The sequence below is a fragment of the Prionailurus bengalensis genome, chromosome E3, assembly GCF_016509475.1.
Source record: "Prionailurus bengalensis isolate Pbe53 chromosome E3, Fcat_Pben_1.1_paternal_pri, whole genome shotgun sequence".
Taxonomy (NCBI): Eukaryota; Metazoa; Chordata; class Mammalia; order Carnivora; family Felidae; genus Prionailurus; species Prionailurus bengalensis.
In genome coordinates, this window is record NC_057357.1 from 31,579,616 (window position 1) to 31,595,268 (window position 15,653).

A 15,653-nucleotide genomic window follows, 5' to 3' on the forward strand; every position below is an offset into this window, starting at 1 on the left:
GCTATTGCAAACCTATCCCCAGAGCCATGGTGCTGCACCAGCCTCTCCGTGGTGGAGAATGGGCAGGGGAGAGAGGGTTTTACTTCCTTTTAGATAAAGCACACAATGACATCAAGCTGTTAGAAGCCGGCCCCGCGTCTAAAATGAAAGGGCCCCCTCAGACAACGCTTAGCACAAAATGTTGACCAATCACACCCGAGCCAGAGGGCCGCAACCCCCTCCAGTTGATCGTCTTCAGGCGTCGTCCCCCAGGACCCAACTGCAGAGCGATGTTAAGAAACCAAAGTCTCTCGGCACCAACGCCCAAACCCGGAAAACGACATCTTCCTGCACGGGTGGAGACGGCCGGCCGGGCTCTGCGAGGGGCTTGCTGTCATGGGCCGAGAGCGGCGAGCAGGAGGGACGTGTGACAGCCCACGGATGCCTGTGTGAGGGGCAGGAGGAGAGGAGAAGGCCGAGGGAAGAGAATATTTTCCAATCGTACCACTTTTGGAAAAACAAATCTTAATCGGAGCCAGCGAAAAGGACGCTAGCAGGCGTGTCCAATGGATATAGCGCTGATAAAGGATGCTCGGCTTCTGCCTCCGTCATCCGCCAGCCAGTGTCCTCCTGACAACCGGTCAGACCCCCGTACACACTGCTCCCACAGCCGGGACCGTCCTTCCTTTGTCTCTCTGGTGAATGCCTGCTCCGCCTGCAGGCCCCAGCTTAGAAATGGAAGAGTGCTGGCGTTATCTTCCCCGGGCTAGGCCAAACCATGTCCCCTCCACCACCAGACCTCGCAGCTAACCCTCTCTTCTCTGTGGTACTCGTTTTGGTTCTCTGACCCCTTGCTGCTGGAAATCACTGTTTGACTCCGCCACTAGGCTGGGAGCCCCTAAGGCAAGGACGAGGGTCATTCATCCATGTACCAACTCGGCTGGCAACTCAAGACGTTGTTTGTTCTTTCATATACTCATTCAAACGTTCACTGAGCACCGACGTGGACGCTGGCATCCACCTCTCTGGCACCCATTTCCCTCTAGCAATGGTCTCAGTTTTCATGTGGGGCCCCCTCTCCCCAGCCTTCCGCCTGCGTGTGTGAACAGGGCCCTCCCTTAGCCTAGCATATGAGTGAGATCCTGGCTGGAAAGGGAGTGTGGGATCTAAGCCGGCTCTATCCGAGTCAGCTGAAGCCTCTTGCTGGGAATGGAAACTCTTGCTTTTTCCTCTGCATGGGAACCTCAAACAAGAACATTTGTCCAGGGGTTATCACAGCCATGTATGACCAGGCCGAGGAGAGGGGGACATCCACAGAAGATGATGCCAACTCAGAAATGGTAGAGGCGGGGGCCAGACAGAGGGCAACAGGCACCTGGTAACACAGCTCGCATCTCACAATTCAGTCACACCTAAAGCCGGTGTCTCCCTGGGATCAAGGAATACTCTTCCTGGGGACAGTCAGGGTAGGCGGTGCTCTGACACAGTAACAAGCAAAGCCTGGCAGATCCGGTCTGCTCCTGCTCTCACCCAGCCTGTAGAGGGCCCAGCGGCGTGCCCGTGCCGCACCACGCCCTCCAAGCAGCGACTCGGGAACCCAGGCTAGTGTTGTCTGTAGCCACGCCACACAGAACACACAGCTTCCAGGGTCACCACAGGAGAAATGCGCAGAAAATCCACTCCAGCCTTCAGCTTTGGAGGACACTCCCCACTTCTACTGACAGCCCAACGGCCAGCAGCCGTCACAGGGTCCTGACCAAACCATAAGGGAGACAGTCGTCTTCATCCTGGAGGACAGCAATGACACAGGCCAGGCCTGATAAACACACAGCAGAGTCCCCGCCACCTGCAACCAAAAGCCTCCTCCGTGAGATAAGCACCAGCACCGGCCAGGTGGCAGGGGTCACGGCAGGTGCCAGGACAAGAACTGTGAACAAGGCAACGGAAGAGGATGGGGGGAGGGGAGGGGAAACAAAGACACAGGCAGGCCAGCACACAACACGACACTCGCACGACAAGGACAGCAGACAGGGCTGCGACGAGACACCCGGGGAACCGAACCTGGCCTTGGGCAGGGCAGCGGGTGACGGGGAAAGCTCCTGGGAGAAGATCTGAAGGATGCAAGGCAGCAGCCGGGGCAAATGGGGAGGGAGCACGGAGAAAGAACAGGGATTCGGGTGAAGAGCAGCCTGTGGGCAGGTCTGGAGAGGAGAACACACACATCTGGGAACTAAAACAAGCTGGGAGGGAGGGGAGACCTGTGTCTCAAAGAGAAGGCACGAGCTGTAACACACAGGGTCCTACGGTGTGAACATGTTAAAAACACGTTTCGTCTAAATCCGTCTAAATGCAAAGGTGAGCCATTTTGAGTTTTACGCAAGGAAACAGCCTGGACCAACCCGGCCTAGAGCCGTTTTTCATCATTCCATCCTCGAGCATTAAAGTCAACCCCTCCCTCCTCCACGTCTCAGCCTTTGGCCCCCACCCCCACCTGCTATAGCTCCACTCTGCCAGGGATACCTCCTAGATGCTACTGGTGGGCTGGCTGGTGGCCTGGGGTGGGACACTTCTGTCCCTTCACCTGGCCTATTCTCAACACTGAGCCCAACCCCAACAGGACAATGCCTCCTGTACCCACTTCTGTAGAGACGATTCCTTCTGAGGACCCAGAAGTAGCTCCAAGAAGCCACTTCCCGCTTCAAGGAGGAAAGCAAATATAAAACAGGCCCAAAAGAGTGTGGGTCTGAAAAGCTCAAAACCAGCCACCCCAATTACAACTTTTTTTTTTTATCTACTTCCCAAAAAGGAGGAGTGGATCATTTTCCCTGGCGTCTAAGAAAGTTTTATCCATTCACTGTCAAGGACGCCAGACTCCCAGATCAGAGACAAAACCAGAAATGAGACTTCAACAGAACGGGAAGGCAGCCAAGTGGAGACAGTGAGCCAACCGCAGGGCCTGTCACCATCACCAGAGGGCAGTGACTCCACCAGGACATGGGAAACGAGAGGCCCGAAGGTCTCAGAGAAATCATAAGATGGGCAAGGCCAGACGCTAACAAGGCTGGGGCGTGCGCGTGCCGCACAGGGACACAGATGTCACCTGCAGCTGGCGACGCCCTGCCTAGGGCAATGTGCCCCCGAAAGACCAGGGAGCCAGAGCGAAGAAAGACGGCCCGCCCGGTGAAAAGGGGCGCTGAGAAGAGTGGAGCTCCTCCTTTGTCGCACTGGGTGGGGAGCGTGTGCACACAGGAGCAGATTGCGGGCATCTGCTGAGCACGACCGACACCAGGAGCCGCCCGCCGTGTGAGCAAGCACTCAGGTTTGTTTGCGGGTATGGAGCGTGTCAGTGAGAATTTATCTCTATGACCCCTCCTCATCCCTGCCGTAACTCCCGGGTCTGACAAGCTGATGGCCGGCTCACTGGTCAGTGCCTTCACGGCCCAGGCTCTGAAAAAGCCAAGTTAGAGCCAGCTAGGAAGGCCCGGCTCCTCCTAGGTGGGCATCAGGAGGCCCTAAGAGCCAAAGCGCTGGTGTGGGAGTCAGACGGCCAGGGTCGCGTGCTGGCTCTTCCCACGCAAGCCCTGTGACCTCGGACGGGGCTCTCTGCTCCAAGTCTCGGTTTCCTCATCTGTGAGGATGTACCAAACATTAAACAATCCAAGGTGCCACCATCAGCACACGCCTAGAAAGAGAGTAAGCCCTCAATTTATGCTAACTGCTGTCACCATCATTACCATAGATTATTGGCTGCTTTTCTTTACATAAATGTCACCAGAAGCCAAACAGATCACAGAGCGTTCTTACCAGCTTTATGCTTCAGCTTACTTCCCATTAATAGTAACCTGCCATCATAATGAGAATAAATGCTGCTAATATGCCATTTATTTCACCCATGAGCAAAATTCAGGGAATGACTACATTCATACGATAAACGATAAGCATCCTATAATTTGAAAAATCAAAGTACATAATAAGCCCTCAAAAACACTGGTGGGAGAAATTCTCCAGTTTCTTCAATAAATTACAAGTAAAACAAGGGGGCCAGGGAAGATACAGGTGGGAAACCTGTAGTTTGAGAGACCTTAGGGGTCTATGAACCAATCACAGTATGTGGATGGATCCCATTTGGACATGAGTCAAATGTGTCTGGACTGGAAATCTGAACACTCGCCAGAGACTTGATGGCATTAAGGAACTATTGCTGACTTGTAGGTAGGATAGTGATATGCGTAGGCTGTTTTTCTTTTTTAAAAAGGGGGAAACCCTATGTCTTATAAGAGATTAAAATACTTTGGGATGAAATCAAGGCCATGCTTTGGATTTGCTTCCAACACAAGGAGAAGATGGGGAAGTGGAAAGATACACGGACGAAGCAAGATTGGCCGCGCGAGTTCACAAGGGTGGAGGTTCACGGACCATACGTGGAAGCTCATGTGTTGTCCTGTCTACTCTTAAATACATGTGAAGAATCCACAGCAAAAACACCCTTTTAATGACTACCGGCAGAGCCGCCTGTGGGAGACAGCCTGTCTCTTCTGAGGTCATCATCAGGGAATGAGCTCATTCATCAACACACGGGAGGCCGGGAGGCCCAGGGCGCTGGTGGAAACTTTGTAAGCCCCGGTCACTCCTCTCCCAACTCCTCAGTTCCCAGCACTCCCAGCGCAGGGCCAGTGTGGCTGTGCTGGAGACACAGCCATGGTCAGTACCAGCTGGAATCAATGTGTGACGGAAGCAAGGGGCACACAGGAAGACAAGACCCGAGGTGGGCGGTCCTCAACGAACTAAAGGCTAAGCTTCCTCTCCCAGCCTCCTTCTGCCCCGAGGAGGGGGATCCGGAAGCAAGGGGCCCTCTGAAAGGTGCTCCGTTCACAGGACTGTGTGTGTGTGTGCGTTTTAAAACCTCTTACTTTTTACAAATACATTCTGGAATAAGTGGGAATGAAGTTACATGAAATCTTGAGTTTGCTTCACAATACCGTGAAAGACTGCGCAGGAGACTGGGACAAAGAAGACGCGAGAGTGGTGAAGAGGTGGGTCACTATTGAAGCCAGGAGATGGGGACACACAGGCTCATGAGACTATTCTGGGTTTTGTACATGTTGCCACATCTCCAAAATAAAAAGATTTAGAGAAGTCCTTAGAGGTTTAGTCTTGTCTGTCATTCACATTTTAGTGAGAATTACACCTACCCCTCCAGAAAAGAGAACTCCTTGCCAGGTTTCCCTCATAGGTGACAACACTTCAACGGTCTTACTTCCTGAGAAAACATTTCCACGCCCCACCACGAGGGGAGAGCCTGGTCTTAATCACTCAGCGCCTTGTGACTAAAATAACAAAAACAAACTCACACCCTATTTTTCACTAGGAGCAGAGGTCTCATGTAGATCTCAGCTCAGGGTTCTTCACCCTGAGTCCTTACATGGAATCCGGTATTCTACTGCAAAGTTCATCATCCTTCTTTCGTATAAAAAGGACTCTCAGATCCATCAAGATGGCCTGATGCTACTGGGGCCAATTTATGAATCAAGTGCTGGCGGTCTGACCGTTCCCAAGGTCCAGGTCGCCTCAGGGAACTTTTCCATTATCTCCAGCATGTGGTTATGAATGTGGTTTTTTTTAGCCAGCTGCAGCTTACTTTTCCATTAATAGTAACCTGCCATTATAATGAGAATAAATGTTGCTAATATACCATTTATTTCACCCATGAGCAAAAATTCAGGGACCAACTACACTCACACAGTAAATGATAAGTATCCTATAATTTGAGAAATCAATCAAAAGCTAGCTGAGTCCTGACACACGGGAGGAAGTAAAAACCTGTTCGCAGAGAGGAGGGGCTGGCAGTTCTGAAGCAGGTGAACCGGCGATTTAACAGCAGGGGTGCAGGGCCATACCTCAGAAGTTGGGTACGGAGGGGAGTGGGGGTGGCTCAGTTGGTTAAGTGTCTGACGCTGGCTCGGGTCATGATCTCACGGTCCGCGGGCTCAAGCTCCACATCGGGCTCTGTGCTGACAGCTCAGAGCCTGGAGCCTGCTTCCGATTCTGTGTCTCCCTCTCTCTCTGCCCCTCCCCCGTTCACGCTCTGTCTCTGTCTCTCAAAAAACTGAATAAACGTTAAAAAAAAATAAAAAAAAAAAACCAACTTGGGTACAGAGAAGGGAGGTATAAAGGAGGCCTGGCAAGCAGAGACTGTAAGGGGAAATGAATGGAAATGTCATCTACTGCTAATACACACACACAGGTGACCTTGAACGACGTGGACATTACAGACGTGACCTTTGCACAGTCAAAAATCTGCATGTAACTTCTGACTCCCCCAAAACTTAACTGCTAATGGCTGACTCTCGACCAGAAGCCTCACCGATAACATACCAAATTAACACATACGGTGTATGTCTTGTATTCTTAAAATAAAGAATGTTAAGAGAAAACTCCATTTACAGTACTATACCGTATTTACTGGATAAGATCCCCATGTAAGTGGACCCACGCGGCTGCTCAAGGGTCAACTGTATATATATAGCTTCTTATGAGCTGGGGTACTTTGGAGGTAAGTAACAGAAACAGACTCTAAACTACCGAGAAATCATCACTGTGAACAGAAAAGTGGGAGAAAACGGGCTCCGATAAAGGACTGGACCCAGAATAGTGCTGCCAAGTTCAACGGGAATGCGGAGAGCATGCAGGCAGCCGCTTCTGAATGAATGGGCCTCCCACGCCCCGTTGCTGTTCACGCAAGAGTTAAAGCCCCTCTGCCTTGGCTCAGGCACCCTCCCGCCCCCGTGCCAAGGAAGGGCAGAGGACTTGGCTTTTCTCCCCTCCGTGAAATCAAGCTGTGGCGAGGTCAACCCTCAAAACGAAACAAAACAAAACAAAAACCAGAAGGGAGAAAAGAAGGCCCGAAGATGCCTCCTCAAATTAGCCCTACCCGTTTGCATCACTGGCTGCATTTTACTGACAGAGAAATGAGGACTTAGAGAGGACAGGAGCGCCTCGGAACACACGGCAGGGAGTGACAACCTGTGCTCCGTCTCTCTGATGGGGGACAGGTGTGGTCTGCAGGCCACAAAGCTGGAGAAGGTGGGGCTGAAGAAATGCAGGAACAAAGTCAGATGCCACAGAATTTTACACTCTTCTTGACACACCTGGCAGAAAAGAACCGGGAAACCTCTACAAAGGACTCTAAACTGAAGGAACTGTCCTTAAAGGAGGTAAAGCAGACTTTCAGAACACATCTTCCTTGGACGCATCCATTGTCTTTTACCCTCAAGACCCTTGGTGAGCACAAACCAACCGCTCCTCATGGCTAGAACCTCAAGATAGATACAAAGTTTACAAAAGCAATTTCAAGCGTCCTTACTAACAGTAATGGAAGAAAAAGGGAGGCACATTCTAGAAGCTCCCATAAGGTGCCTGAGCTCTTCCTCATCCTTGTGCCCCAGGACCAAGCCTGGGGGTGATGAGGAGCCAGTGGTACCCACCAGTGAGACATCAGAGACGCCACCAGAAAAGAAGGAAAACGCAATCCAGGGAAGTAAATGCCATTTGAGAGGCGTCTCTGCCTCAACTCACATCTTCTATGACCACCTCCTGGAACCATCAGCCATATGGCTCCCGGGGAAGGGAAGGCCACGAGAGGAGGAGGAAGGAAGGAAGAAGGGGCTGGACACTTAGAAGTCCTCAATAAACATGTGCTATAGGAGTTGAAATGGTCTGTCTGTCCCTCAGTGTCCTCTCCAGGCTCAAATTCCTCCTGAAATTGAGGGCCAGAAACAAGTCTGCCTCCCCTGAAGAACCCCTGTTTCCTCTCATCACACATCCCTCCTGAGCTATAGCAGGGCTCCGTACGACGCCCTCGCAACCCAGGGCTTCATTAAGTCACATCTACCACTTTCTACAAACATCGCAGTGAACAGCTGATTCCGCTCGAGAGACTGTCATTCGGCTCACTATTTAGGGAGCTCCTACTGTATGCTGGAACCATGTCGGGCAATTAACATGCAGTTAAAAAGATAACATCTACGGTTCCCTGGAGGAGCTCCCAGCCTGGGGCTCTATTCCACTCGCTACAGAAGCAGGTAATTGCCGCACCGAGGAGATCACACCCTTCTGCCGCAACTAAGGAAGGGTGCGCGGTGTGCCCTCCCCGCAGCACCGCCGTGAACGGCTGGCGCCATACCATCTCTGTTTTCTACCGCTCGTTTTCCTCCCTCCACGCATTCTCTCCAACACGACCAGGGACCATCCCTTCTGTTCGGTCAGGCCCAGCCTCTGTTTCTCCCGTGAGAGCGGCCTTCCAGAGCATGGCAGACAGATTACAGGTTTGCGCTCTCGTGCTGGGCGGCCTGGGTGATTCGAATCCAGCTCTGCTGCCTAGCAAGCCGAAAAATCTTGGGCACGTTCCTCAACTTCTCAAAGTTGAACAGCTGTGAACAGGTTCCTCCTTGACGAAGTCTGCTGAGGATCACATGAGTTCATCCACGTAAAGGCTTTCTTAGCCCGTGGCCCGGAAAGAAGTGTGCACCCAACAGCGAGCTGTGAGTATCACAGTGGCTGGTAAATAATCGGTGTTTTTATATTCGTGTTCTCCCCCCTCGCCAGGTGAGCCTACACCTGCCAGCATTCTCCCTTCCTTCTTGCTTTCAAAAGTTAACCATCAAAGGGTGTCAAGAACCATCTCTCGATTGGCAGTCTTTGGTCCCTGATGCTCTCCAGCCATTAAAAGGCGACTCACGGTGTAGACTTTGGGTCCTGAGCTGCCAGGGGTGTGGGATTCAGGTCACTGAGCACCGATGTGTATGCAATGTGCACGGGTGGACGAGGCGGCTTCAACGCTGAGAGACATCTAGGAAAAGAATGTTCAGGAACTCCCTTCTCACTGGAACGAATCACGAAAAAGTAATTCAGTTGTTGGGGTTCTTCAAACAGTCCTATTATTTAAAATGGAAGGTCGCTTTTCCCTCTGCTCCTGAAATTAAGGAAGTGCATCAACTCTTCCCCCACATGCTTTCATTACGTCACACAGACACGTGTTTAGAACCCCTTGGTAACAACCAACCATAATGAAATGACAGATAAGCATCACAAAGAACGTTGAAAAGCACTCAATTACTGGTAACCTAAAGGGTTCAGCAAAAGTCTTGGGATAAAGAGATGCCACGGACGAAAGATCACTGACAGACGGACCTCCCTGTGCCATCAGAAACATAACGAAAAATCAGTCTGGGGGACCGAATGCCTTCGGAGGACCATCTCTGCTCCAAGCTCCCGTCCCTCCCCGCTCCTCCGCCATGGCCACCAACTCTATTACTGGTCCCGGAGTAAGGAGGTTGAGGACCATGAGACAGGAAGTTAAGGCTGACGAGACCAATTCTTAGCCCCCGACCACCACCCCCTCCGACGCAGCAGCTAACAAGAACGACAACGCAAGCGCACCCCACCACCACCTTCCCTGCACGTCACTAACTCCGTTCAGGGAGATGGGGAGACTCCGTCACAGTCAAAGCAGGTGGTGGCACGGCCACACACGGCCTCCAAAGCACTGTCATCTGGCCCACCGACTTCAGCAGCCACAGCGCTACATCTCTCCACATGTCTGCTCTGTTCCAGACATGAGGGTCTCCTTTCTGGTCCTAGAACCTGCCTGTTCTCTCCCTGGGCAGGACCTTTGTCCTTGCCGTTTCCTATGCAGAAAGCAGGAACCCACTAAACACCAGATCAAGCAACTAATGTCCCACGGAACAAATGATCTACGGTGCTTCGCTCGGTGGGCCAAGCAGCCAGCCAAGGTCTTCTCGAGCCTTCACAGCCAGAGTTACCAAAGAGCAGGTCAGCTCTCCAGCTGGACGAACCTACAGGTGGATCGCTGCCTCAGGCCTGGGGCTGAGCATGCTCAAAGGAGTCAGGGGACAGGAGCACTAATCTCCACAATGTGAGCAGGTCTGACCAAGTCCTTACAACTCAACACTCGGCCCTGGTTTTCCTGAAGGGACACAAGCTACCAACCCACTTCCACTCTGAGTAGAACCCTGCCACCGTTCTGAGCTCAAGAGCTCTTCATTCATTCAACGAACCAGAGACATGCCTGTCCTAGAAGAACTTAAAAATACTCGCGTTACCACTTGCCGATAAACGGTAGCTGAGTATACACAGATGAGAACAGATGGTCTCTGCCTTCCGGGGACTCGAGGTCCTGGGGGAGACAAACACACAGGCTACCACAATCCTGAAGGAAGGGCGCCCATTTGCCTCTCCACCCAGGCTTTCTGGGAAGGCACTGATGGCCCAGCACCTGAGAGCACCAGCAGCCAACTCTGGTCAACGACCCCACTGAATAGGGCTTCAAGGATAGGTGTTGGGGTGACAAGAGGCCCTGAGGGGACAGTCTCCCCAGGCCCTTCCATCCTGGTTTGGAACTCTTCCCCCATCAGCCTATTGTGCTAAGACCCCAGCTCTTTCCCCTTTGAGCTCCCTTGAGTTAGAATTCAAATTGTTTCTCACCTCCCTTCTTTAGATTTCATTAGCAACACAATGAAACAGACCACAAGGCTGTGGAAGGAACCAGAGATGAGCCTAGGGGCTCTTCCTCAAAGACCCTGCCTCAAGGTCAGGCATGTCTCCAGGGTAACAGTGGGTATCTTCCTGATTCCCAAAATAAAACACACCGTAGAGTATTCAGAAAGTACTACAAGTAGAGTTGTATACTTATAGGTGTATATGTGCACGACTTCTGATAAATACTATCACCATGTGACCACAACATATACAACATAGATATGCACTTATACAGTATATATTTTACATAGGAGTTACCTAATTGAAAACTTAGCCCTCCAGCTTTACCACTGAGTACAGTGACAATTAATGGTTTCTTATTAAAAAAAATAAAAGTTTATCCTATCAGAGAAGTCCCTTTAATTTTTTTAAAGATTTCTTTTTAAGTTTATTTATTTTGAGAGAGAGAGACAGACAGAGAGAGAGAGAGAGACAGAGAGAGAGAGAAAGCATGAGAGGGGGAAGGGCAGAGAGAGAGGAAGAGAGAGAATCCCAAGCAGGCTCCGCACAGTCAGTGCAGAGCCTGACATGGGTCTCAAGCTCACGAACCGGGAGATCATGAGCAAAGCCAAGTCAAGAGTCAGGGGCTTAACCAACTGAGCCACCCAGGTGCCTGCCTTTATTCTTTAGATCAGGAATATTTTTATCATAGAGCTGTCAACTCACTATGTTGTACACTTGAAACATTATATATCAACTCTACATCAATGAAAAGTATTTTTTTTAGATATAGATAGAGATGATGAACATTATCAAATCACTTTTTAATACCAATCAAGATCACTATCTGGTGTTTCACCTTTAATTATTAATAAGCTGACTTGATTGATTTCCTAACATTAAGCCATCCTTGAAATTCTAAATAAGTCCCATTTTAATGTGGATTATAGTTTCTTTTTTATGCCATCTTCGTGATTTTTTTTTGATATTGAAATAATGCACATTTGAACCAAGATACAGACACGTGGATATAAAGACAGAGATGATGCTTTAAGGAAGCACAAAGAGCAAAATGGCCATAAAAGCATCCAGGTTTGCTATCTCTTAGGGACCTCCTCTATGTTCACAACTTTCTTCCGGTTGTTTGGTGCCCCGCAGGCAAGCTGGCCTCGTCTTCCATTCATGTGGACAATCCATGTTATCCTCGGAAAGAGACCATCTCATCCACGCGTGCGCACTGCTGAGCACAAAGTCGTTTGTCATATTCTCTCCTGTCTGTAATCTCCAAATCCAAGGGTCCATTTGTTTGCTTACTTTTAACATCACATTTTCGTTTTCTCTCCTTCCTTGCCACAGGCACCAAGACTTTCTAATTTAATATTTTCGAAGAACCTGCTCTAGGTTTTCTTCACCAAGCACAATGCTTTCACCATTTTGTGTTTTGCTTTGTTCGTGGGGAAGGGGGGGTAGGGTCTGAATGCTCTGCTACCATCTGTGTGACAGGTTGGACCTGTTTCCGGAAAATCCACGAAGCAGCCACCATGGGGGTAAACACACAGGGACAGCCAGCCTTACCTCGATGAGCTTTCTCTCGTAGGAGCTCGCCAGCTCCTCGGCGACTTCTCCCGGCTTCTGCTCAGTGACTGCAACTTCTCCATCAACGTTCCAAAGGTTTGGGACAGCTTTAGGAAAACAAAGAAACCCCATAAATATTTTCACAGTAACCAAAAGTTATTCTCCCAGTGAAAAAATGTTTTGGTCTTTGCCAAATGGTTTCTCCACAGAGAGAGTGCTTTTGATGAGGCAGAAAAAAGATCCCAACTACTAATGACTTCACCCCTCCAACATTTTCACACAAGTACAATGAAGTGAATGGTAAGAATGGAAGTGTCACAGGGACAGACACACAGAAGTCTGGGGAACCGCCCGGTCACCACTCCCCATCCCAGGGCAAAACAGATGACGCACGGGCAAGACGTAGGAGCCTCCGTTTCCACCTGTTATGTTGGTCACATTTCTTTTTCTCCAACAGCACAGTTCCCCGGCTCAGGACCGCCCGCCTACAGCTGGACGTCAACGGCAGGGGTCAGGGCAGACGCAGAGCCGCTAAGAATGAACGTTTACCAACCGTGCTTAGGGCGGAAGCTAGGCAGCTTCGGGAAACACTCGACAACTGATGCAGAATCCCCAGCAAGGCCATGCAAACAAGAGACTGGCTCCCAGGCCAGGGCAGGAGTTAGGAGCACAGAAGACACGGGCGGGTGCCACTCCTCCTTCGAGAGTCGCATCCATGAATGCTTGCTTTGTAGAAAAGGACAAGAAGTGAGAACTGGGAACGAGCAGGCGAATTCCAAGAAAAACAAGGGAACACGGACAGGAAGGAAGTGCCCCCCTGGCGTGGATCAAGAATGTGGATTAGCCCCAAGCCCAGAAAGAAGCATCAGGTAAGCGGATTCCATCTCCTGCGTGTTCCAGGAGACGGAACTCCCGGACGCCCCATCGACTGAGGAGATGGTAGTGAAGGCCAGCCCCCCTCTGGCACCAGCAATTGGACAGACCGGGGGAGGACGAGAAAGTGGGCCAAGGCTAAGCAAAACTGGGGGTACTGAGTCTGCACCGACTGCGGCTCCGCCTTCAGCCCTCTCCGGGAGGCTCCATCAGGCCACGAGATAGAGGCCCAGAGGCAGCAGGGCCCTGAATGACGACACACATCCCACTGGAATGCGTCCTAAGCTACTCCCATCCCAGGAGTGACCGCAGCCCAGCCAGTGCTGAGGACAGTGACCCAGGAACCCTCTGCAACCTGAAATAGGTACTGAGAAAACCTTTAAAGGGCTTCCACTTCAAGATGACAGACTGAACACATTCATTTACGCTCGCATCCTCTGAGTCCCATTGAAATACCAATTTAAAAATTCTAGCAGCATCACCCTTGAGAAAGAAAGGGAGCGAGAGAGGGGACAAGACGACAAAACTCGAGAAGCCAAGAAGCAGGCCAATCATTGGCGAGCAACAAGACAGACCTGAGAGAGTTTCTTTCTGGGCTGCAGGTGCACAACACCAAAATGCAATCTCATTCAAACGGGACAACTCGCCAACAGCTGACAAAGTGCTAATACAAGACATTTCTAGAAGGGGGGGGAGGGTAAACATGGGGCTGAATGTGAAGAGGAAAGATAAAAAAGTCTGTTTAAGAAGCAATTTGCAGAGGTGCCTGGGTGGCTCAGTCAGTTGAGTGTCAGACTTCGGCTCAGGTCATGATCTCACAGCTCCTGGGTTCGAGCCTTGCATCGGGCTCTGTGACAACAGCTCCTAGCCTGCTTTGGATTCTCTGTCTTCCTCTCCCTTTGCACCTCCCCCGCTCCTCTCTCTCTCAAAAATAAACAAATACTGGAGGGGGAGGGGAAGGGGGAGGAGGGAGAAGAGGGAGAGGAGGGGGAAGGGGGGGAAGAGGGGGAGGAGGAGAAGGAGGAGGAACCATTTGCAGAAAATTAAGGGCTTATTCTCCAGAGAAGGTGAAAACAGTGGTCTGGACCGAGCTGAAGGCACGGGTACCCCACAGGAAAGAGAGTGAGAAACAGTACTGCTGAACTTCTTCCATTCCTCCTTTCCCATTCCCCAGCAGCAAGAAGCCAACATAGTACAAAGGATTGTCCTGGAATTTTAACAGGCTGAGGAAAAGACCGGAAGGGGCTGATACGAGGGGCTCTGCAGTGACACAGCACAGCCAGATCACCCCACCAGGGCACGAGCACAGCTCCTACACAGAGAGCTCGGCTCTGTGGCACCCCACCCCTATCTCGGAGCACATGGCCAGAGATCGCCTCATGTCTGAGACAAGCACCTAAGACGGAAAACCTTGACCAGAATCTACAGACAGGAGAGAACATCTTGTAAGGGAGAGACACAAGTTAGGGAAAAATACACTCGAGAATCTGCAAACTGTCGGTCACAGTCCCAGAGACAGAAGATGACGGTATAGCTGAAAACAGGAACAGAGAGGAGTCTAAAAAGAAGAAAAAGAGGCACACACGCACAGAGTAAAAAGACAAACTCGTTTGGAAAGCCAAACTGGGACAGCAGTAAGGGAACACTAGATACAAAGGACAGACGGTAAGAAAATGTCCGGAAGACAGAGCCAAAGGATAACAAAAGGGAAAAAAAAAATGAAACGGAGAATTACCATTTGAGAGAAACCAAGAAAGGGAAGGGGGAAAGAAAGTTAACAGAGACCAGGAAATCAAAGACTTCATTCAAGTAATGTCCTAGAACCAGAGAGGCGGGTGTGGGGACAGAAGAGCCCAGTGGGCACACAGCACGAGGGGTGAACCATGCTCAGGCACCTCACAGGGAAATTTCAGGTCAAGAGAGACAAATTGAAGAGGGTGCTAACTTCCGGAGCGGAGGCAGAACTTTTACAGATGACAGAAAGTTCTAGATGACCTTGGATTTCCGAACAACCCTGTAAGCTAGCAACCGATCAAGTGATAACTGCTGTCAACACCCTGAGGGCAATTATTTCCACCCTGGAATTAGGCACCAAGCCAAACCCTGTGGTAAGAAAGTAAAAACATTTTCAGACATGCAATCTTCCAAAAATCTTAACCCGCCCCCAACCAAAAAAAAAAGACAAAAAAAATCTAAGAAAAAGAACACAGTTTCTACAAAAGAGAAGATACGACACAAGAGCGAGGAGATTATTAATAACCAGGAAGTGGAAACCACCCACACAGCCACCGTGGAGGACTGATGGATCAACAGAAGGCGTTCGTCCCTGCAGCCGAAGACCACTCAGCCCTCAAAAGGAGTAAAGCACTGACACCGCCTACAACACGGATGAACCCTGAGAACGTCACGCAAAGGGCGAGACGCCAGAAGAGACACAAAAGGTCACGGACGGCAGGATTCCATTTATACAAAACGCCAAGAACAGGTATGGGTTTCCAGGGGCCGGGAGGAGGAAGGGATAAGGGATGACCGCTCATGGGGATGGGGTTCGCCTTTGGGATGACGAAATCATCCCAAAGAGACAGGGGAAGGTCACACGCCTTGTAAATGCACTGAAACCCACTGGACTGCACACCTTGTAAGGGTGAACTGTGTGGCCCGCGAACTACATCTGACTGAAGAAGCGGTAAGACCAGAGAGCTGGTGGGGACAAGCCCACGGAGCAGCCA

General features: G+C 50.6%; 1 protein-coding gene across 2 annotated transcripts in view; it reads right to left on the reverse strand.

The window, feature by feature from the left end:
• Positions 1-15,653, reverse strand: part of SNX29 (sorting nexin 29) — a 500,693-nt gene that overhangs the window by 229,808 nt on the left and 255,232 nt on the right. For both annotated transcript variants that reach the window (XM_043560511.1, XM_043560512.1), the window contains exon 15: positions 12,052-12,158. In XM_043560511.1, the coding sequence (XP_043416446.1) occupies positions 12,052-12,158 (107 nt within the window). The remainder of the gene's footprint in view (positions 1-12,051; positions 12,159-15,653) is intronic.